This window comes from Cryptotermes secundus, unplaced genomic scaffold, assembly GCF_002891405.2.
Source record: "Cryptotermes secundus unplaced genomic scaffold, Csec_1.0 scaffold2056, whole genome shotgun sequence".
In the NCBI taxonomy this organism is placed as follows: Eukaryota; Metazoa; Arthropoda; class Insecta; order Blattodea; family Kalotermitidae; genus Cryptotermes; species Cryptotermes secundus.
In genome coordinates this window covers 25,689-50,461 of record NW_019721030.1, presented here as the reverse complement: position 1 = coordinate 50,461, position 24,773 = coordinate 25,689, and the positions used below count along the sequence as shown (strand labels likewise).

Sequence of the window (24,773 nt, the reverse complement as noted above, 5' to 3'; positions counted from 1 at the left end):
ATGTCACATCCCAGAAAATAGGACTTTTCATAATCACTGCTGTAAGAACCTCAAATCTCAGTCTTATTTACTACTCTGTTACAATTTAACTGCACTGGCTTTGTATGGATTTTCGTTTCATATGAAGTGATTATCACACTACTTTACCATTAGGCTATGACAATGCTACTAAATAACAACTCCTTAATTTTGAGGCTTAACATTCTGCTTTACTGAGACTACATGAAGGAGAGTGTTGGGGGAGTGGTTAAGGCCTATTTTCATACTATGTCCCAACATTATTTGATTGAATTCATGCAGGCTAGGAGGATAAGAGAAAAGCCTGTACCACAGACTTCTAAAGTACACTTCAGACATGATAATCTTCCAGCTGCTGCAAAATGGTAAAAAGTAAAAGGGGGAATTTGTGACATTTTATAATGGGTTATTTCAGACTACTAAAGAGTGATTATTTAAAGTATTCTTTATCACTTTTGAACTTTGGACAGCATGGAGAACAGGTTGACATCCTAATTCTAATTAAATTCTGGAAAACAACATGGAATGGTCTTCCTTTAGACTGAAGGAGAGATTAACATTAACAGTCCTGAATCGGGGTGACCATTATCACAAACCTTCAGAACCAGCAATCATGCTTAGGTCTTTAGAGAACATACAATATAGCTATGTAATTATAATTCTGAACCTCATAAAAATGTTTGTACCAGATTCAGAGAAGCTGATACACAATGTTATACTTGAGAGATAAATTACAATTCACAGTACAGAATAATCATTTGTTTATGGACAATATAATAGAAGAAAAGAGTTTTACATTATTAAGAATTAAAAAGTAAATGTAGAAGATCTGTATAGATCTTTTGTATTTTTCTCCTCCAATATAGAAACAACTGAAGGGTTAGTGAAAAAAAAAGTATGGCTCCAAAAATGTTAACATGTTTCTTTTCCTAATCATTTGATTTGGTAACCACAATAGACATATTCATAAAAAATAATATGTCCAGCAATATAAATTTGCACAATAATTCATTACTGACTCCTCAGAATTTTACAAGAATGAGGTACAGCTTTCTTCCTAAAACCCATACTCTGTAACTGCTAATATGATTTTGCTGAAACATTTTTATTTTAGCAGCAAGTCATATAAAAACTGCAAGTGTATTCCTTAAATCTGATTTAATTCACTGGAATTTGGAAATAAATTGTTATGGTGTTGCTGAAGTGAGGAACCTGCAAAAGGAAAACAGGAAATTATAAAATATGACAAATAATACAATAGCATGATTGTTTGAGCAACTTCTTTGTATAAAAAATATGAAACCAGCATAAAATCATGATAGATAAATGGATGTTCATGCAAACGTATGTTTAAAGTAATTAAGCACTACAGTCTACCAGCAAGTTGATGGATTCCAAGGTCAGAAATGACAACCAGCGACATGCTGGGTGAAAAAGGGTGAAAGGACAGAAATTTCAAATTACAGGCCAATTTCTTTACTTACTTCCTTTTCAGAAATATTTGAAAAAGTTATATACAATAGATTGCACACTTATATATCTAACAACAACATCTTGGATACTGATCAGTATGGATTTAGGAAGTATTGTTCTATAGAATCTGCTACCTTTAACTTGATTTGTAACATGTTGCAAGTGTTGGATAGTAAAAGATTGGTTGGAGGAATCTTTTGTGATCTGACCAAAGTGTTTGATAGTGTGGATCACGAGATGTTGTTGGCAAAGTTAAAGTTTTATGGTGTGCAAGGAACATTTTTAAAACTGATTGCCCCTTATTTGAACAACAGATATCAAAGAGTTGTAATAAAGGAGAAATCAATTTGTAATTAGTTCTCGAATTGGGAACGAATGAAACAAGGAGTTCCTCAAGGATCAATTCTTGGCCCATTGTTTTTTCTTCTGTATATAAATGATTTGCCAGTTGTAATAAGTAATATTTCGAAACCTACCTCGTTTGCAGATGGCATTACTTTAATACTTGTTTCTCCTGATCTTATGCAACTTAAAAGTAATCTTGTGGCTGTTTTGGGGAAGATAGTAGATTGGTTTCAGGCTAACTCATTGACACTGAATCTAAAAAAAAAATCATTTTACGTACTTTAAAGTGAAAATGAGTCAATCTGACCAATCCACATTAAAGTTCATGGACAAGCAAATAAATAGCACACATTGCATTGATTTCTTTGGAGTGACACTTGATTCGACATTATCCTGGCAAGGGCATATAACCAGAGTAATTACTAAGTTGAATTCTGCTTGTTTTGCTATTAGAACCCTAAAATTGTTTTTAACGATAGAGAATTTAAGGATGGTATATTTTTGCATATGTTCACTCTGTCTTCCCTTTTGGGGAAATGCTGTTAATAGCAAAAACGTTTTTATAACGCAGAAGAGAATTATAACAGTTATTTTTAATGTGAGCCCCAAAATATCTTGTCGGAGACTTTTTATACGCTTAAATATTTTACCTTCTTATTCTCAATACTTGTACTCCTTGCTGTTGCTGGTAGCAAAAAGAGCATCTCAATGTGTAATTAGCAGCGAGATATATATGAGAAATAGAAGACAAAGCATTAACTTGTATTTGCCTTCGGTTAACTTGTCCAAATGCAAGAAAGGTCCCTACTTTACAGGTATAAAAATTTTCAATCATTTGTCGCGGGATATAAGAAAATTGCTATAGGATATTAATAAGTTTAAAGTGGTTACTAAGAAATCTTTTTTACAGGAACCTTTTTACTCAATAACTGAATACTTCGAGTGGTCTGATAAATGAAATCAAATTTTATTTGTGTTGCTGTTTGGGTCACATTTTTATATTGACTTATATACTTATTTTAAATTTGTATATTATTTTGCAATTGTATGCGTATAATGTATCATATTAATGTATTATTGTATTACTGAATAGGGTGTGATGTCTTTATATTACTGTATTACCAACTGACAAGGCTGCTTGTTGTACGGCCACTATTGTATCTTATTTTATTGTATGTGGACATCTTCTATATCCTAGGTGATGATCACTGATATGGATTACTCAAAGAAAAATAAAATGAATGAATGAATGAATGAATGCTAATGGAAACTCATGCCTTCACGAGAACAGAATTCTAATATATACTGATGCCAATGGTCGTATTTTACATATTACAACATTTCTACATTCTTTCAGATCAAAGTTTGACAACATGGCTAAAATTTCACACCATACTGCCACAGATTACCCTTAATTTATTTAAGTACAAGTTAGATAGGACTAGGTTTTCAGTTGTTACAAATGGAATCAAAGATGGAATGAAGGCGAAGTACACTGAGAAACCTTCCTCAAATGCTGTGCTTGAATAAAAATACCCTATACCAATGGAAATCCATCTACACTGTAATTTTCTGTGTTGTAGCCCTGAATATGGTGTTACAACACTCAAGACTCTGTATCATACACCCATTTTCTCTTTCTGTGTCTCTCTGAATCCAAAGCCTTTGGCATGCCTCACTCATGTCTATATATGACATTGGAAAAGACAAATGAAATAGAAGACAGATGTGACAACTAGATGATTATATGGTAACATAAAATGTACGTGTATGTACCATGATGATGAGAGGCAGAGACTTACAACTGTTTGCTAAGAACACGGAAATAAAGTAGGCTGTGAAAATTTAAATTGAATTCCAGTTTGAAAGGTCTGTAGATGAAGGCCTTTATGGGGAATAAAAGGAAATATGTACAATAATTATGTTTGGCGAATTTTTTCTTAAAACATTGAAAGGTTTCTGAATCTGTTATGATTTCGAAGCCCTTTCTTTCATCTTAACATAGTCCATCAGGTTAAATTTATTTTGTATGAATATTAAGATGGCAGAACCTTGGTAATCTGAACTCTCAGTAATCCAAACTGACTTAAGAGACCGAGAAAGAGAGAAAAATGCATCTCCAAAAATTGAAAATTTCATATTATTATCTAATTTCATTGTAGTAAACATTGTGTATTAATGGATCTTCCCCACTAAGTGATGAAAGATGTACCCTGGTTAAATACTGATGAATAAATTAAGAAAGTATAATATCTAACACATTTTTGGTCTATATATTACATGTACCTATAAATCTTTCAAAAAATATTTTGACTAAAATATTCAAATTCTTTATTTGCAATCTAGTAATCTGAACACACCAGTGCTTTAATTACTTTGGATTATCAAGGTTACACTGTACTGTCAGATTCAGTCCAACATCATCCAGTGATTGAGATTAGCTCTTTCTAAGGGGCCAACTGAGTAGGTGTCTTCCTTTCTCGCCTGAAGACGGAAACAGATCCAGTTTCTGAAACGTCATGTCCTCTATTATCTAGAATTCTGGACAATGGAAAAAGCCCCAAAACCCAGTAATTCTGTGTGTCATCCACCATCATCAGAACCCTTTAGAAGGTCCTTTTACCTCTTAAAAAAGGCTCAAAACTGAGTTTTGGTATAGCATGTCAGGCAAAAGCACTGCCTATGTTCACTTTACTACTTGATCCTGTCTCATCAACATTAAAGTCATGTACTGTTCATATTGTAGGCCTATATATTCATATATATAAACAGGATGACCAAGGAGGAAATGTCAATATTCTGGGAGGTCATATGAGTAGTATTGCTCATTCTAAGCAAAAAAAAGTATATGTACATGTGTCCTATTCTGAACAGTTTCTGAGATAGAGCTATTTCACTGCACAGTTCCAAAATTGTTGATAAGAAAGAGATATCATGTATTCTTTCTAATACAGGTATTTATTGTTCACATGACAAGAGTTGGTCACAGTATAATATATTTTTGAAAACTCTGTCAATATCAATGTACTTTGTAACTTGTGTGAGAGCATGGCTTACTTCTCATCTGTGCAGTGTACAGTGCCCATGATGAGACATGCTGAGGCATGTGCCCAAAGTTTGTCCATACCTATCAGTTGTATACTTACCTCGGTTCAGAGTCAAAATTTTTAAACTGCGGTGAGCAAGGAGTAGGAAGTTCCAGCAAATAAAGTTACAGTAAATGCAGGGATATTCTCCCTAGTAATTTTAAATTTAGCTCAGACTGGGCTTCCATAACCAAAGCACCACAGTTTTCTGAATCACAATGTAAATGTATGTCAGAGTAAAAGAAGGTTCTTAAGATTTTATGGTGTGTAAGGTTATGTTTATAGGTGAATTTTATGGGTGTAATCCATCTTTCTCCTCAGATGTGTGGATGACATAGAGGAATAGTGTTTTCTGAACACATTTGTTAAATAAAGGAAGATTTCATGATGGAGGGATAAACATTTATATCAAAATCACAGCTACTTTGTGAATCTATGTTCAACTTTATAGTTTATTTTGACTGAGTTTTCAGAACACTCCCTGAAAACGAAACCTAGATAGCTACCGTAAAATGTGCAACATATAATTATTAAATCAGTTGGATCAATTATATGAGAAATGAAGAAGTGTTATTTAAAGTCAGTGAGCAGAGGAATATCCTACACTAAATAAGAAAACGGAAGGCGGTAACTGCCTTCTAAAAGAAGTTATTGAAGGAAAGATAGAGGGGTGGAGAGAAGTGACCAGAAGACGTGGAAGAAGACGTAAGAAGATGCTGGTGACCTTGGGGACAGAAGAGGATATTTTCATTTGAAGGAGAAAGCTCTAGATCGTATCAAGTGGAGGAACTGTTTTGGAAGAGACTGTGGACCTATTGTCTTGAAAGATTACACATGAATGAATGATTAATTATTAAAAACCATGAGGACAATTTGCAGTATATCTTTATGCTAGTGACTGACAAGGCATGAGGTAAGAGGTCTGCAGCAGATATTAGTGTGTGCCATGTTGTGAGATAAAGGTCTGCAGTAAGCACTGGTCCCTACCATCACAGTGAATCTGTTAATAATATTTTTATACAAATATGCATGCTTACCGCATGTGTAATGTGCACATTCAGAATATTTCAAGGGAGTAAATACCCATTAAAGTGAGAATGATATATGAAATATTATTGTGGTATGTAGACCCATTACTAGGCGGCTATCGTGACAGAGACAACCATACAGTTGCCGTTGCTACGTAGCGGCCTGCTAACAACAACAGAGAAATGGTGTTTTCTGCATGGTCCGCTAAGTAACAACCAAAAAGCATCAGAGGAACAGTGTTTTCTGTGTGGTCCATACCAAGATGTTATAAGCAAGACAATTAGTGAGAATTAGTGGAGTGGAGTGAGTTGGTTGATGAGTGAGTGAGTTAGGGGACTACTGTGGTCCAGTCCTTGTGAGCTGTTGCTGTTAGAAGCTGGAAGCTGATGTAACTGTCCAGTTTATGGGAAGGTCAATTGATGTTTTGTGTATGGTTAGGGTTTTGTGAAATTCCTCACTTTCGCCTCACAATTTGAAATTTTCCCCCTGAGACAAGCAGCCAGTGGCTTGGGTCAAGCTTGAAGCCAGCTGCCCATCCATAAATCAGTCAAGTTAATGCGTAACACAAGGCCAAGTCCTTTAGAAATTCTGAACTTGACAGGGGAAGTCATAATTTTAGCAGCGTCGTTTCCTGCTACCCCAAAATCTCAGTTTGACAGCCACGCAGCAGGTGGTAAAGTTCGCCCCTAAACTGTACACTAGTGGATATTCGCTTTTCTAATTGGAGGAGAATGATAAGCAACCTCCCAGTCTGCCCGGTCCAGCCAATCATCATCTGAAGTGGGAGGTCCTTTGCCCGAATTTTGGTAACCAGGGCAAGTATTTACCATTCAGAGGGTGCTTGGCAAGGAGGACTCTGAAATTTACCTTCACCAGGGGTACACGTGTTCTGATCCCCGTAAACACCCCCTGTGGTGACTATTATGTGTGGGTCTCAGAAAACCAGTAAGGAAGCCTACATCCACAACTCTGTGAAGTGTGCCACTACGGTGTTGTTTCCATTTAAATAGTGCAGATTGAATAAAGATTTCAAACAGTTAATTGGTGTTGAGGTGACTTCCCTATGCCTAAAGCCCCACTAATCACCCAAGTCGTGGCCAGTCAACACGCCCTGAGAGGAGTTCGATTTCTCTACTAGAGCTAGCAGAACCAAAGAAAAATGGTTACACTGAGGTACAGGGATAGTTTGGGGACCCAGAGCATGAATAATGTTCACCACTGGAAGCCGTTACCAGAAAACTGGTGAAGACACAGCAGACTAAGAAGAGTTAAGTGTGTGCTGTATTGAATAGCAGAGTGTGAATTAGCAATAGTGCTACAGTTACTTGTAGTTATGAGTTGTGTGTATAAGTGTTCAATAAATCTAATTACCAATCCAAACTCCACCTACAGTCAAGCTCCATACACATTATATTATTATACATTAAAACAAATAGACAATAAGCAGCCTTACCAATTCCACTTTTTACTAACCCTATGAAGGTGTACAGGGCACACAGAGGTAAAGATATTACATATATTCTGAGATGTGATAGTGGATGTGAGTGCAGGTGTATAGGGCACACAGAGGTAAAGATACATATATTCTGAGATGTGATAGTGGATGTGAGTGCAGGTGTATAGGGCACACAGAGGTAAAGATACATACATTCTGAGATGTGATAGTGGATGTGAGTGAATGACTCAACCTTACAGGCTCATGTATTATATAATTATTATTACTGTCAATCTAATCACTATAAGGGTTAATATTACATGGATGCTATCTTCAAGACCTGCTGTGATTCCTTTACTGGCAGGAAATAAAACACCTTCTAAATATACGACACTGGTACCAGCACTATAATGGGAGCTTTGAGGGCAATTCAGAAGTGATTCATATGTATGTTGGGGCAATAACAGACACATAATATTTCAAACACACAAAAACAAAAGGTATAAATAGTAACCTCTTTGCATGCCTGACTCTTCTCTGCTCGTTGACTGATGCTGCTTCCAGTCACCAAGCACCATATCACCTGGGTGGTGACAGAAACAAGAACAAGAGTTGATGGGACTATGTTAAAAACCAGCAAATCATCAAATAGCTAAAAATGCTAATAAATTGCTTATTTAAGATAAGGTTCTTATTATTCTGCAAGAATTATAAAAAATTAGCTTGAACTGAAAACTTTCAATTTATGTGAATATAAAACTGCATAAATAAAATAATATTTGACAAGCCTACTATAAAAAGCACACAGATGCTTTAATTTTCGGGCTTGACACCTACACTGATGCCATCCAGAGAGTTTGTATTCTGAACTTCAGCTTGAAAAAAATTTAACAACAATAAAAAATTAAGTCATGCATTGCTCATGCTGTTGAAATGAACATAATGGGTTACAAACTGAAACTTCCACATCTCATGAGTGGTAAAAACAATGTTCCAAAGAAACATAACAAACATGCACATAAATTACTCAAATGTACAAGTTTTATAGTTTAGTTCAAAATATTTCATCATCATTCCAACTCAAGAAGGCCTGTGAAACACACTTTCTTGATGTTCCTCCTGGGATAATAACGCATGCGGAACTGAACCTGTAGGAGGGGCAATCGACAGGGGCGCCAACATTACTAATATAACAACAATGCTGTGGACACATGGAACAAATACATAATAACAGTGACACTATTTTGCTGGTTTCCCTTGGATTGTATAAACTGACTACATCATATATTGTGCAATGCAGCACTGAGGTTATGATTTGCTCCTTGCATACAAAACAAGCAACCTACAGCTATATGAAGTCCAGCAATCTGATCATTGGTGGAACAAATGCTGAACTTCCAAATTCATCAGTTTCTTAACCAAGATAATCTATACTGTATCCATTTAATGTGCACACTATTATGGTTAATGATCTACAACAGTTGTCCATTCTCTTTTATGCTCTGATCACAAATTGGGCATAAACAGGATCTCCAGACCCTTATAGAACTCTTAAGGATAAGGAAAACAAATTTCTGACAATCCCTCATGAGAAATCTCACTTTGGTTGCACCCTAAGACTGGAAATGAGCAATTTACAAAGATTATCTTGGTTGTTCTACAGTTATTATAAGAGGGCAGTTAGTGGGGATGTCTACCTGTTAGGTTGGGGGTGGTGGTGGTGGTTAATCCTTGCTGGGTGGTGGAAGTAACTACAGCCCCAGGTGTAGGATGGATCATGTGACGAGTGACATAGGTGTGATGAGTCACCACCTCAGGAGGAGAGGAGAATGATTCTGCACCACCAGTGATAGAAGTCATAAGGTGTGTATAGTCAGACTCAGGGACATCCTCTCCTGAGGCCTGGTCATATTCTCCACTAGACACATGTCTCAAATATTCTTCAAGTTCAGGTCCAATTAATTCTGTACCCGACAGATCTTCTGAATGGACCACAACGCGACGCTGAACAACACGTTTGATATGAACATTACCCTCACTGTCAACTTCTTGGGTTTCAGTAACATCCTCACCAGGGGCAAAGCGTTCCACATATTCTCTCAATGCCCTCTCTGCATCAGGCCCCTGAAAAGATACTTTCCTAACTTCCGGTGGTAGTTCAACAGTACGACGTATTGTATGAGAGAATTCCTCTTCTTCTGATGGTTCAATGACTTCTGTAACAAAAGGTTTTCCTCCACTGCCATTCCCATCATCAAACCAAACTCCTGCAGAACGTGCAGCAGCTGCAAGATCAATAGCATCCAGCCCATCAGCCCCTGTTCCTGAAGGATCCAAAGTGTCTGTGCTGGAAACCATAGTGTTAGAGCCTCCACTAGTAAAGCTAGATGACATGACAGAATCTGTTTCATACTGGTATGTGGCATGAGTTGCCGTGGAACTTGAAGGTTCTAAAGAATCTGTGCTCCCAAGCATCATATCTGATCGGGGTGGTGGCATACGTCCATGTTCTCCACTATTGTCATCCTTTCCAGACGAGCTAAGGTCACCTTCACGTCCACTGGAACTGCTCTGATCATGTCCTCCAGAGCCTGAACCTTGACCCTCTGCCTGTCCTAACACTGAAATTTCCTCCTCTTCTTCAATGGAATCAGTCATTGCTGTTGCTGCTGTAGCAGCACCCCCACCCATGTCAAGGGAGTCTGTAGAAGCGGCCATTATAGCAAAGTCACCTGGTACTTCCATGGAGTCAGTCATGATGTCACCTCGACTAGACAACTGCATCTGTAACTCGATGGAATCTGCACTGGCAGTCATCACATCAGCAACAGTTTTGAGGTCCAAGGAGTCTGTGCTGGCATGCAGAGCACTTGACTGGTCTTTCATTTCCAGTGAGTCAGAACTGGTACGCATTACATCATCATCTGCCTCGCGCCACCCAGCAGTCATTTTACCAGGGAACAAACATAATGGCTGGTCAAGATCAAGCTCAGGAACACGTGCCACTTCTTCTAAAGAATCACCACGACCCACCGATTCTGTTACATCATCTTTAGGGTCGATAAACCGCTCGACATTTGATTGAGCCTGCCGAATAATCTCATCGATTTCAAACATTCTTTTCTCATAGTCATCAGAATCAACACTCTCACCGCCTCCTCCAAAAACTCCTCGTCCATCACCTACAGACACGGTCTCACAGCTTTCAGACTCTGATACTTGGCTCTCATGGCCTTCTTCAATTTCTGATAAAAGTGCTTCTTCCTCTTTGGCTCGGTTCTCAATTTTGACAGCTTCAATGCAAGCTGTTTCTAAGCCTTCAAACTCTTTCAAGGATGAGAGCGACACATCATCACCCTGACCACTGCGACTGTACCGCTTGTTGTTTCCGTTCAAAGAATCCTGAGAGCCATGTGACCGTTTACGCGCGGCCTCCAAAGCAATTTGATGTTCTAACTGTTCAAATTCTTGTAGTGAACTCATAGATACATCATCATGCTCACCGGAACGAGTAAAAAATTTCCGTCCAGCCAAGACATCATATTCTGGAGTGCTACTGAGAGACTCTTTTACACTTCCATAGCTACCTATTGATCCTTTGTAGCTCCCCATGCTACCCACCTTACTGCTGCTTTGGTCAAAATCATTAACTTCTTCTTCTTTAATGTCCTCTAGTGGGCCACGTTCAAACTCCATTTCATAGCCATACCCAGCAACAGCAGTAGCTGTTGCAGCGTCTCCTTGAAACTGCATCTCAATCCATTTCTTTCCTGCCTCTACATCTCTGTCATATTCACCTTCTCCTTCATAGTCCAATTCATGTGTGCGGATGCCTACAGATTTCTTAGCAACGGCAGCAGTTGGAGGGCTGTCTGAATCAAACGGAAATGGACCCGTGTCTTCTCCGGGCTCAGGATAATATTTCAGTTCTGTCATACGAGTGGCAGGTGCTGGAGGTGAGATCAGTTCCTCATCACTCTGATCTTGCGTTTTCTTCATAATCCGAGTTCTCTTCTGGATTTGGACGCTTTTCCCTTCCATGTCATGTTCTTCTGCTTCTTTCCCAACTTCCTCTATCACGACATATTCATCTGTAAGATCTGGTTTTTCTAGCATCTCAAAGGAATCACTCTCTGGGGATTCAGATGTGTGTGAAGTTGGTTCTGCTTTAACACCTTCCTTTACTTCTGATTCATACACGGTTTTGTCTTCAGTAGCTGAGACTTCATCCATAGACCGCCACTCAGTATGCTTATCCTCTTTGATGTCTTCAAGCTCTGGTTCCTCTCCAATGAAATCACCATTTTCTTCTTCCCCCAAAACATACTCTCGACCTTGATCGGTCTCAGTCTCAGAAGAGGCTCTACTCGACACAGACGCTGGTGTTTGGGGCGCAGATTTTGTCGCTGCTATTTCCTCTTCCAATTCCAAATCAGGGTAGTGAAACCCGCGATCTACCAATGGAGTCATATGTTGGGTGACTGTAATGTCTGGTACGGAAGCTGGAGAAGTTACTATTTCATGATGCTTCCTGCTCTCCTTCAGAGGCCTATCTCGAGTCTCTAATTCATGTTTCTCTGCGGCTGGGTCTTCAGGTATTGTTGCTGGTAAGGAAGGAGGCACAGCGGGATGTACATGAGGAGTCATCTGAAATGCGGCCTCTGCTTCAGCCATATCATCCTCGCGATCAGAAGAAGGCTGCTCAGTCACGCTGCAGGCATCATCATATTGCATCCCAGTGCGCTCTTCGCGGATAGGACTCACATGAGAAGCATATTCTACCGAACGACTAAATGCTCCAGAATACTCCATTTCCAGCTCAGTTACGCTCGCTTGAGCTTCAGAGGAAAATTCTGGTGTATCGTCTTTGATTTCACATTCGTCAGCAGGCTCAGGAGAAAGGGGCCTCTCGATTGGATCTTCAAGATCTTTGCCACCATCTGAGCACTGTTTGAGCAATTCAGCCAGTTCAGAGTCAGGACGATCATCAGAGAAGCCTGAGGACACAGGACGGCATCCTTCAGAATCTGACTTGCTGACTTGAGACTGTGGTCTGCTCGTGTCAAGTTCGGCCTCGGGCTCTTCCTCAATTCCTGAAACATCTTCCAATAAAACTCTTCCTTCGCGCAGGTCTCTATGGAATCCTTGGTCTGCCTCAGTCTGGTAAGATTCTTCCTCTAATCTCTCGGCTTCGTCAACATCTTTCTTCTCATCGCTACGTACTTCTTTCAGTGTGAGTTGTGCCGTTTCCGTATATTTATCACTTTCAGCCATATCTTCTACTCCTTCGACAGTATCAAATTTCGACGGACTCAATTCAGGTACGGGTCTAGCTACTTGTGCTGGTGCCGCACTCGTCATAATTGGTAACACTGCAGGTACAAAACTGCTTGTGCTTTCCTTGCGGCGATGTCCCATGTGACGTTTCCGAGATTCGTCATAATCATCATCATATTCAGGAACGTAATCGACTTGGGTAGGTCCGTTACTCTGAGGAAAGTCGTCTTCATGCTCTCTTTCTGTTGTCTCTGTCTGACTGTCATCTTCATCATTTTCCGGGACAGGTGTGTGAGACTGAGACGTTACTTGAGTGCATACGCTTTGAACACCATATTCGTCTACTGATGAAGTGGTGATTGTTACAGAAGACAGATGTAGTTCACGGCCTGAAGTCGACGTGGGGTAAGTGCAAGTTTCAGAATCAACAAACTGAGTTCCAGCGAGTGTTGTCGGGTCTACTTCCTCAAGACTGAGCTGCTCCGAGGTGCCCGACACCGTTAGTTGTTCTGAAGTAACCGAAGCATCCATGCGTTCAGAATCTGCCCTCGAAAGCTCTATCACTGTCATCAGACCAGTGGCATCTGAAGCACTAGACAGACTAACACTGAGAATACTACCTTCCTCTACACTTGAGCCAAATTTCTCTTCTGTGGCGGATTCAGAAAGAGGACTATCCGTTATAATAGGTCTCGGTTCTGGCTGGAAAATCATTTCATGAGATCGTTTCATACAGTGTGGTCTCTCATCTCCCGATTCATCAGTTGACAGAGTTGAAGGAATTTCTTTCCTCTCAGCAATATCAGTTTCTTCATCCTCTGAACCACAAATCTCCTCACCGTGATACTCAAGTACTTCCGATTCACTTATTATTTCAAACGGGCTCTGTCGTCCTTCATCTACCTGAGAAGCTTCACCCTGATCAAAGGCCGAAGTAGTCATATCGGATGAACAGGTAGCTTCAGATATATATGAACCAGAATAGGTGTGTGATTGGTACTGATGAGGCGATAATTCTCCACAGATATCATGAATGGGAACTGCTGTGTCATAGGTTTCTACTCCTTTTATTGACGGCTGAGATGACAATTCCCGACGTTCAGTATCTTCGTCGTCCATGATCAACGCTCCTGATGTTAGTTCCATATCCTTTTCCAGTTCTAACGCAGAAGGAACGAGAGTTTCCGAGGCCTCGCTGGAGACTTCGATACTAGCCAGGTGACCAGAACTTTCAGAGTCCAGAGACTTCATTGAGTCGCGAGAGCTTAAGGAGCTGACAGCTGTATGATACTCGTGAGATGTAGAACGAGCTGAAAGTTCTTGAGATGTCAAGGCAGACTCGTATTCAGATGACCCAGCGGTACCAACTCCTGCCATTAGAGCTTCAACATCTGAGGAGCAAGGACGACTAGATGTACGACCACTTTCTGAGGTCTGTTCGAAGGAATGGTAATGGCTCTCACCTGAACTTGACCAAGTTTCGAAGTCAGCACCAGAACGTCTGTCAGCTCGCAATGTTGCACTTCCACTTCGCTCTCCAGAACTAGACGATTCGGCATCTGGCTTAGACTGGCGGGGATGCCGAAGGACAACTACTGTTGTCTCACTACCATCTGGACGTTCAATAACTCTTACAGTGTCCGATTCGGCCCGGCGACCTGACGATGAAGATGAATCTACAGGAGACTTTGTGGACTCGTCCTGAGAGAGAGACCGCTGCGACTCTTCGCTTGGTGTACGTTTAATCTCCTTTTCTACCACATGGACATTCTCGTTCGATAGTTCTATGCCTTCAGTCAAAGTCGGCATTACTTGATCGATCATGGTTGTTTCCATGGTACCGGAATCCAGTTTCAAACCCTTCTTAACTTCAACTTTTCGTTCTGTTTTCATTGCTCCTTCGGATTTTTGATCACATTTTGGTATCTCTGTCATATATGTCTCTTGTATAGTAGCATCTTCCTTTTGGTCTACAACTTCAGAAGTTGATAACTTTTCAACTTTAATCTCTCCTACCAGATAAGAATCAGTCTGTCGCCTGCATTCACTCTTCAACTCATCTTCTTTTGTGCTTCCTGCTACTTTAATCTCCTCTTCTGTCAACTTAACTGTTTCAGTCTGTGCTCGTGCAACATGCCCTTTCTCGGAAACTGAACTAATATGTTCGTTTTCTAGTTTGCTCTCAACTACAAGTTTCTCCTCACACACAGCTTCATTACTTTCCTTCTCCTCAGAGACACTCGTTACCTGTATAACCCCTTCTTTTGTTTCAGCTTCAGATACCTTACTCATTAAAGACTGCTCCTCTTTGCCAGAAAAACAAGTAGATATACGATGCTCACTAACAAGACCTGCCTTCTCTGTCACAATAGCGAAGTTTTCTAATTTTGATTTCTTCAGTTTAATATCTCGTTCTTCAAGCATATCCTTCTTAGAATCTATAATTTCCTGTATGCCATCTTTGCCGACATTTATGTCCGTTCTCTCTGTAGCTCTGGATTCTTCAGCTAATTCATCTTTCTCCGACAAAGCAACAGCAATATCTGTGACACGACTGATTGTTCTGTCATCCTTTCTTGACTCAGTACACTCAGTAGTTGCACTGACTTCCTCATAACGCGATTCCTCAATACTTTTGTCAAGCGTTTTCTCAAATGTCAGCACTTTGAATTCGAATTCTGAAGGGGACTCCTTCTTCTGAACAACCTCTTCCTTCTTCTTATGCTGCTCGATAAGCTGTTCCTGAGCTGCTTCTAAAGACTCCCGTACTTCAGCCAGAGTTTTCTCGACTACTTCTTCACCTTGCAGCTTAACACCTACATCATTGTGTTGAGTGTCCTCTGACAGGGTACGCTCTTGCATTCGTCCGGCTTGGCTGTCAAGCGGAGATAAATCCGTTTCTACACCACTACTGCGCAAGTCCTCATCCGTAATCTCCATGCTGGATGTTGTTGTGTCCGTGCGGGTCAACTTTTTCATTTCTTCTCGGTGTTTTCTGGCTAGCACAGACTCTATTAGTTGAACTTCTCGTGGTTCTAGTTCCTCCTTGTCGGCCAGCTGTCGCAGGTATTCCGTTACCTGCGATTCGGCCGTTTCTGGCGGTGGAGCGGGTAGAGATGAATTATCAACGATTAACTCACTTCGTTTAGCCACCTCAGCTTCGATGCTGTCCATAACTTCTTCTGCAATGATTCGGGCTTCTTCCTCTGTTATTTTCACAGGCGTTTCGCCGCTTTCAACTTCTTCGTCTTCATCCTTTTCTACAATAACCTGTTTATCAATGGGTATTTCCAGGACAACTTCTTCATCTATGGACTCTGCCTGTTCTTGAACCGGAACCTCCCACACAGTGTCATGAATATGTTCTTCTGGTCGATATAATGGATGTTCCTCAGGAGTAACATCTGATTCAGAAGCTGTATCTTCGCTTTCGCCTTGGCTATAGCTATCTGTTCGCTGTTTTCCGGACAGAGTTACAGTAATGGACGGCATCGCTTCTTCATGAAGTCTACTGGATTCCATTGCTTTGATATCTTCTTCAATGTCGCGTTCTTTCTCTGTCTCCTCAATTTCACTTTTGTCAACATGTACCTCAAGTGAATCTGATGGTTTGGTTATATTTTCAGTCTTATAGTGTAGCACCTCTGACAACCGATCACTGATCACTTCGTCTCGCGTTTCTAAGGACACTTCGATGTCTGATACTTCAGACATCATTTCCATAGACTTTTCTGTCATGGCTTTACCATGTTCTGTAGGAGACTCTGTCGTTGCATCTGAAGACTGAGGTGCTGTAGCCTGAACCTCACTCTCAAGGATTGTTCTTATGTCTTTGGCTGCCTGTCTTTCCTCAACATTACCTACTTGAAACTCTGGTTTTGCTATCAGCTGCTCAAACTCTTGAGCAATGCCTTGTACTGTACATTGTGTAACTCCAGGCTCTCCAGAAATGTGGGCATCAAATTCATTAAGTTTAGAAGGACCAACTGCGCATAAATCTGGTACCGCTACTTCTTGACCTGGATAAGATATATCTTTCTCAAATTTTTTAGCCAGACCACTTATGCTTGAAGCTTCAGTGACAGAATACATTCCTGTTTCTTGAACAATGTCTACTTTCCTTTTCTTGTCTTCTTTTTCAAAACCTGCCTTCTGAACACATTTCTTTGGAACATCTGTGATAACTTTGGATTTGACATCAGTTTCGTTCTCTACTTTCATAATTTCTGAAATAGTACCAACACAATATTCATCATCCTCAGAACCATCTTCTTGGCTTCCCTCTTCTGTGTGTTTGACTGTCGTTAGAACATTTTTGCTCTCTGGCACCAACGGTTCTATATATTCACCTAATTCTTGGGTGAATATATCACTGTGTATCTGGTGGCTTATCGTCCCATCATGATCGGTTTTCTGGTTGGAGGAAGTCTGAGAGATTGCTTTGTGTTCAGGTGAAGCCTCTTCTTCTAGTTGCGTCATAAGCTGTTCCACAACCATTTCTTTCTTGATCTGAGCCTCAAAGTACCGCTTCTTAGCACGCACGCTTCCATTGTGATCAAATGGAATGAGGTCTTCTGTGGGTAGAGACACAGATCTCTCATAAACTTTCCTAGAAGCCGCTACTGGCAATGTTTGTTCAAAATTCTTTTCAAATAGTGCTCTCTTGCTTGAAAGTGTGGGTATCTCCTCACTGCTGTCTAGTGACCCAACACGGCTAGAGGGTTTGCTGCTACCATCATCGTCTCCTATAAAGGCTGTATTCTCATATGCTAAAGGTTTGTCCACCCACTTGGCCAGATATTCTGCCTCTGAGTCACTACTGCCTACCTCCTCCTCTTCAGTGCGAGACTGCTGCTGGCTGAACACCGCAACTACAGACGGAACTGTAGTGGGTACACCAGTAATATGGCTCGTAGCAACGTCCATGGCTTCCGTTTCAGAACCTTCACGGTCAGAAGTGTCAGAGGAGCCAGTGAACGTTGACTGTTTGCTTACTGAGGCTGGCGGAGGATGCATGCGGATCGTAGAATCACTAAAAGTCGTAGTATCTGTATCACTTTCTGTCTCTGACTTAACAATGCCACTTTCTTGAAGTACTGATATCAAAGGTGCAGGAGTGGATATTGAGGACCTTGGCTTAGGCACTGGCGGTGCAACCGACTCTTGACACAGAGTGCGCTGTTTAACAACTGCCTCAGGGGTGGTCTTTGCCTGGCCAGTTGTCATTTGCTCCCAGAATTTCTTCCTGTCTGAATAACTCTGGATATCTACCTCAACAATCTTCTCTCCTTCTGGTTCTACTGTGTCAGTCCTGGAGTCATCAAATGTAGATATGACTTCAGAAGGGGATATCCCTACACTGACTCTCTCAACTGGTATGTGGGATACAGGGGAAACTTCATATGAAATTCCAGGACCTACGGGTTCCAGTGGGGATGTGTGAAGATGAGAGGTTACGTCTTCCCGGGATTCAGGTTTTGGGATGAGGCGAGGGGTTGGAGTTGGGTGTAGGATGAGGGGCTCCTCCACCCTGGATTCCTGGCGATCCGTCAACTCTGTTGTTAGTGGTCTGGTGCTCTCTAGAAGAGAGGGTAAGTCTGTTAGTGGGACAACATTCACTCATACATGTGTTAATATGTACAAGTACAACGACTGCTGTATCTTCTGTTGTGGCAGCCACTTCTTTCTCCCCCCTTGTGAACACATACATTCACAGAAACAAAGAGTCAAAGCAACTCATCTGTCTTTGAAATATATAATATATCAGTTTTGTGTATAATATAGTTTTGAAAATATTGAATACTGAATTGACAGTGTCTAGAAGTATGTTATTTTATATGATTGTATTGTAACAAAGTAAATGAATGATTGGAGTCCATAAGTCACCTGACATGAGTCTGCAGAAATGTAGCCACATGTATCTTACATGGGGAAAATTGGAACAAAAATTATGAAGAAGAAATCCTTTCTGGTGTATCTCAATTTAACTTCACTTACTCTAAAATTAAATAAAACACTTTTCTGTACCATTCAAAATAACTAAAACACAAACTATTTACACATTAGAAGAAATGGGTAATATAAATAAACAGAATAAATAAAAATGCTGCAATGAGTTCCAAAAATCTATCATGGGTCTATTATCATTCTACCGAGGATGTTTCCTTCACTGATGTAACATGAAAGCATACCATATATCTCCCTGTCTTTTATATGATATTATAGTTCTTGTATAGAAACTGTAAATTGAATATATTCAGTTCTGAATAATACAATACTACATACACTGTGCTATTCAAGCAAAATTCTTTCAGAAATGAATGAGACAGATAATAGTGGATGAAACAAAATGTGTACTGATCTGGCAGTATAAAATGAGTTCAGTAATTACAAAAACATAGCCAATATTGTAGAGTAGCTTAAAAGAAATTTTACTTTTGTAAATTAGAAGACAGCTTTTCATACACAACTGTAAGTATAATAACAATAGGCAATTTCACATATTAAAGCAACAAAGCATATCAGCAAACACATAAAAATAGCATATTTTCCTCTATAAGCCAATGTCAGAAAAGTTACAATGAAAGATTGTGTCACTACTCCTGCATTAACCCTGGGAGCAGCAGGTGATGATTTTTAAACTGCTAAAGCACTTTGAATTTGCAAGTGTCACATTTCTGGCAGATGAGAAATCTGAGTTATATTTGACGCTGAAGCTCCTATTAGCTATTATTACAAAAGTGTACTGCCACTTCAATGGTTAAGACATTAGGCAGCAGAATATCTCCAAAATGAAGTGTTTCTGTAAATGAAACCACAGGTATCATTTTAGACATTAAAATGAAATATCACACTAGTTGCTTTCTGTTTTGGAGAATGCTCCTGATACCCATAATACTTGTATTTTGCTGTAAGTGTAAGATACAATCATACAAGATGATTGTCAATAATGTCGTACTCCTGTGTCTTATCATGTTATTCAGTTATGCTGAAGATGGCGTATTTCAGAAACATGTTGACAATCACTACCTTTGAAAAGCCACAAAATACAGCACAACAACTTTATGAGAAAATTATGTGTCATCAATTCACTGAAGTCAGAAAAAATGTGCACTATTTCTTCTGGAATACAGTATATCATTTATGCATTTAAAAATGTACTGTATGACCATGTCAGCAATTTCCCAAATTGTTTGAGCATAGCCAAACACATGAATTTGAAAATCGCCAGGCTACGATGATCTTCAACATGCATATACTGGAAAAACAGGTTCATATGTAAAGAAGTGGCCAGGGCTTATGTAATGGTAGTAACAGAATAACAGGAATATAAAATTCTTCTTGGCTGAGTAGGGCAGATGAAGCCGGACAATTAAATCTTGTCATAATTTTAAATTATCCATATCAAAATACCTGCAATGCTACATTATGCCACATGCTAGTGACACTATTGTACTCTCATTCCAGCAGATCACACAGCCTTGAAGACTTCCATTTCCAACACACAATGTATGAACAAAGAACTATGCTGCAAATGGGGTTTGTTGTTAGTACCTTTCACTGTGTTAGTCAGTCACACCAAGCATCATGTTTGAAGACTACTTCTAGAAGTTATTAAAAATATTTGTTTCTAGAAGAAATCTTGTACATACAATCTGCAAGGGGAACTGCACAACTCACCCAGAGGACTCTGCTCAAGGCTACAAGGTTCCCGTTTAATGTGAGGGCCCGAGTACATATACAAGCATGGTCTGGTGCACTGGTGCGATCTACTAGCATCATCCAGCAACCTACATAGCCCCCAGTTCTCACCAGCATCATCGTCCATCAAGAAATCAGCTGCCCTCTGGTCTGTCTTCACAGTGTTATGACTAGTTGAGTACACGCTCTGATCATTGCACCAAACAGCAGTGCTAACTTGAGCCTTTGGTTTTACTTTTGCCTGATCTAAGAAATATGTCAAATATGGAAGTGTGTCAGCATCCAGCTCTGGAGAGGAATCAGTACTTGAACAACCATTGTTAGTGAGTAGCTGCTGGTCAAGATCGACTTCGTCTAACAGCTCACTTCTGTTATCCTCCCCATAACTTTCATCCAGTGCCTCATCACTTGAAACGAAAGAGTCAGGGTCCGTTTGGTCATGAACCAGCCACAGGTCGTACTTGAATGGATCGAACAAGTTGGTGTCAGGAGTGTCGTAGCACTCGATCACAATCTCAGGAATTGTCAAATTACTGGAGTAGCCAAGAGGCTTGTCTTCGCCAGGAGCCACTGTGACACAGAATAATAAACATGTCTCTTCTGATCCTCTATATTGCCCTACATTCGATGCTGTGTCTGGTTAAAATTTGCATCCATTCTTTTCTGAACAAAATATTGGACTTTGCCATCTGAATGAAGTTTAACTGTACAATGCCCCATTATAATGTTCAGGCAATGAAAGAGAGAAAGAGGGAAGAAAAGAGCAAGAGCAACAAGTAATCTTACTGTGTGAAAAGCAGTGTATAACAGCAAGACAGCACAGAATGGCGCTACAATATAGCTTCTATCTCCATCTCAGCCACAACTACTGCATTTGTTATTAACAATATTCTTGGCTCTTTGTATATTATATAATAGTAATTGTGAAAATTATCTATCTTCCCTATATATTCTCAAAAAACACATGCACGATATAATTTCTTCTATAAAAATTTATCAGAAATTTTGGAAAAAATATTTTCGTTCCTCTTCTATATACCCTTGTTAAACAGATATAAATTTGAGATACAACCTTATTCAATGGTCTTTTACTGCTTATACATACATTAGATATGGTATGAAACAGTAGCTTGATTTCTTATTGTTAATTACGATTTTCACCGATATAAATTTGGTAGTGGTATCGAGAGCTAACCAGAAAACTAATAAATAACTGTGTGATAAAAGATATTCTTTAAAGAGACGTAAAGTATTTTATTGTTCTAGAAATATATTTGCAATTATGACAGAATAATCTGGAAATGAGGGCTTAATGTACACAATAACTGGCCTGTAGATGTATCAGAATTAATTTATATTTTATTGGTATTATCAATCGAAAATATGTTTATTTAAACTTCAGAGACCGCAAAAGGCTTCCTTAACTACACTGAAAATTATTTCCAATTTCCTAAATTATTTTATTAAGTTAGGCGTTCAGTTCTATGTACTCGTAAGTCAATGGTATAGCTATCACTGTAATAGGACGTGGAGGCCTATAGGGTTGTGAGAGGTTGAGGCTTCCACATCTTCTAGACAATCAGCCCACAGATGGCGGTAAGATTGTCAGCCTTATGTGTTGGCCGCCCTTTACCCCAAGGAAGATTCTTGATATTCATTTGTTAGAGGCTGAGTCGATCCCAGGGCCATAGCGGGGCTGGAAGGATTAGGTAAATTGAAAAAAAAATCCACCTCATTGGGACTCGAACCCGCGACCTTCCGGCTTACTGCATAATGCTACAAACAACTACACTACCACATGCCCCTTGTAAGTCAATGAGTGTTTGGAAATCCATGAAACTGTCATAAGTTTACAAGGTCAATATCCTAAGATAACAGGGGGGTATACCAATGAACAAGAAAGGAGAAAAATTTAGCCTTGTGAAAACTAATTATTATGGAGTATGTAAACATACAGAGAAGTAAATAAAATTTTGACATTAAAATTTGCATCGTCAAACATGATTGTGTACACAAGTATCGACAGTTGTTGGGAAATGACCACGTGTTTCATGTTAATAAATACATAACATAAAGTCTATAAATCCCCAGAAATTCCTGCAAGATCTATATTCACATATTTTCACTCTCAAAGAGCCAAGATCATGGGTTAATCATCACACCGAAGTACCTGGTGGTGATGCAGTGGTGGATTCTTCTTCCAACTCACCACTTGGTGTATCAGGATCACGTGAATCCCAGTCTTCAGATGGTGTCAAACCTCCCTCATCCCACAGATGTGAGTACTCTTGCTGACATTCTGCAACCTCCTCTGTTGACAGCTGCGATACCATTTGCTCAAACTCTGCCTCACGACGTAGCTCAACTTCAGGTGTTCTACTGCCCTCTGCTGCAGCTTCTTTCTCTAATGTTTCAGATGCCATTCGTTCAAATCGCCGCTCCACACGGCGTAGTTTTCTTTGATGCTTGGAATCAGATTCTTTTGGTCCAACAGCATGCTCCCCAGTCACCTCAGGTTCCTGTTCTGGAACATGCATTTTAATGTTTCCTTCCCCCTCCTCCTCCTCCTCCTCCTCCTCAGGCGATTCATCAGCCTCTGACACCTTAAATCTTTCCCTCTCCATCTCCAATGCAAGTTCACGATTTGCTTTCTCAATAAGTGCTTCAATATCCTCCACTCCTTGTTCAGTGGAATCATCTGATTCTATGCGGAACATTGGCCTATGTTTCTGTACTTCATCCTCATATTCTTCTATGGTCACCAGACAGGGTATCTGCAAATCTGTTACAGTGTCAAAGGTCATCAAAGGCTGCTCTATAACTTGTTCAATTGGAATGGATGGTTGGGGTGATTTCGTAGTCATTTCATGAGGCGGAGTTTCTAGCTGTATGTGAGCCTCTCTACTTGCTTTCATTGTCTGAACCTTTTCTGGAACATCAAACTGCATTTTTGGTATCTGAGCCACTTCTTGCTCAGTTTCATTGCTTGGTACACCATGGTTTGCCTGAATAGAAACCTCTGAGAGCAATGTATCTTTGATATCCTCTGTTACCTGAACAGTGGGTATCAGTCTAGTAGGATCATTTTGAAGTGAAGACTCTGCCAGTATATCTGGAGAGGAATTTATTCGATAAATGCCATCTTCTTGGAATTGTTGTTTTGGTATACCCTCATCTCCAGGTTCAGTCACAATGTATCCTGCTGCATCAAAGTCTTCATCTGTCCCCTCTTCACTACTCAACATCAGATGGGAAACATCAAGTGGTGGTGGACGCTGGTCCCGGGACAAGCGCTGTGAACCCCCCAGTCCTCGACGGGACAGTGTTGGAGTTGTGACTATGGGTTTGGTCTCTGACTGAATCTCTTTTATTTTGGGAGATGTCTGAACTGTTACAGCTGGTTTAATTTCCTCCTCTATATAATCATCTAAATCTCTTCTGATCTCTTCTCTACGTGTTTTCATGGTATCTCTTAAAACTTCTGAGTCTAGTTCTCCACCTGAAATGTCTACTTTAAACTCCAAAACCTTCCTCTCTCCTGACTTTTCTTGAAGTGTGTCCTTTAAATTATCGATGGTTTCTGCATCCTTTAAAATTTCACTTTCTAGATTCTCATCCAAAATTAATGTTTTACATTCCTCCACCTTTCTGTGTACTAACCTTTCTTGGGATATATCCTTCAAATTACCAATGACTGAATCTTTTGATTCTTGAACTTCAATATCACTGTCTGACTTGCCACCTTTCTCAATTTTTATATCTACCTTTTTATCTTCCTGCACTCTGTCTGCATGATCTGTCTGATCATGAATGTCTTCTATTAAACTGATTTTGTCGTCTCTTACAGTGTCCTTCCCTTCATCAGGCATGATTATTTCATCTACAATCATATCCTCCTGTTTCATAATTCCATATTCTGTTTTTGTGACCTCATCATGAGTATCTCTTCCTTTAATCAGGTTAGCATTATTTTCAGCCTCATCAGCCTTCATTTTACATGTACTATCTCTTACATTCACATGTTCAGAATCCCTTGTAGTCTCTTTTAACACATCACGTGTCACTTTTGATATATCTGACAAATACAAGAATTCACTAACTTCCTTAATATTCTTTTTTAAATCGGCAATTGAAACAGTATCAGGGTTTCTAGTCATTTCTTCTGTTCCTTTCATGTAAGATGCCTCTTGAATGGCCTCTTTCTCCTTTGCTAAACATTCATCTGAGGCTTTCTGAATTTCAAGATTTAATTCTGTTGTTACTGTAGGTTCCACCGCTGTGCTTGACAAATCTTCCTTCCTGACATCATATTTTGGAACCGATTTCTCCATTACCCCCACAATGATGGGTGAGGTTTTGACCATGTCTCCACTTGATACGTCTGTGGGTGACTTTCCTGTAATGTTACA

At 39.8% G+C, this 24,773-nt stretch overlaps 1 protein-coding gene across 2 annotated transcripts in view; it reads right to left on the bottom strand.

Annotated features, from left to right (window-relative positions):
- The window catches only part of LOC111875337 (microtubule-associated protein futsch), a 67,785-nt gene that overhangs the window by 17,342 nt on the left and 25,670 nt on the right, over window positions 1–24,773 (bottom strand). For both annotated transcript variants that reach the window (XM_033755786.1, XM_033755787.1), the window contains 3 exons: window positions 22,535–24,760; window positions 9,084–18,242; window positions 7,901–7,969 (listed from right to left, as the gene is read on the bottom strand). In XM_033755786.1, the coding sequence (XP_033611677.1) occupies window positions 7,901–7,969; window positions 9,084–18,242; window positions 22,535–24,760 (11,454 nt within the window). The remainder of the gene's footprint in view (window positions 1–7,900; window positions 7,970–9,083; window positions 18,243–22,534; window positions 24,761–24,773) is intronic.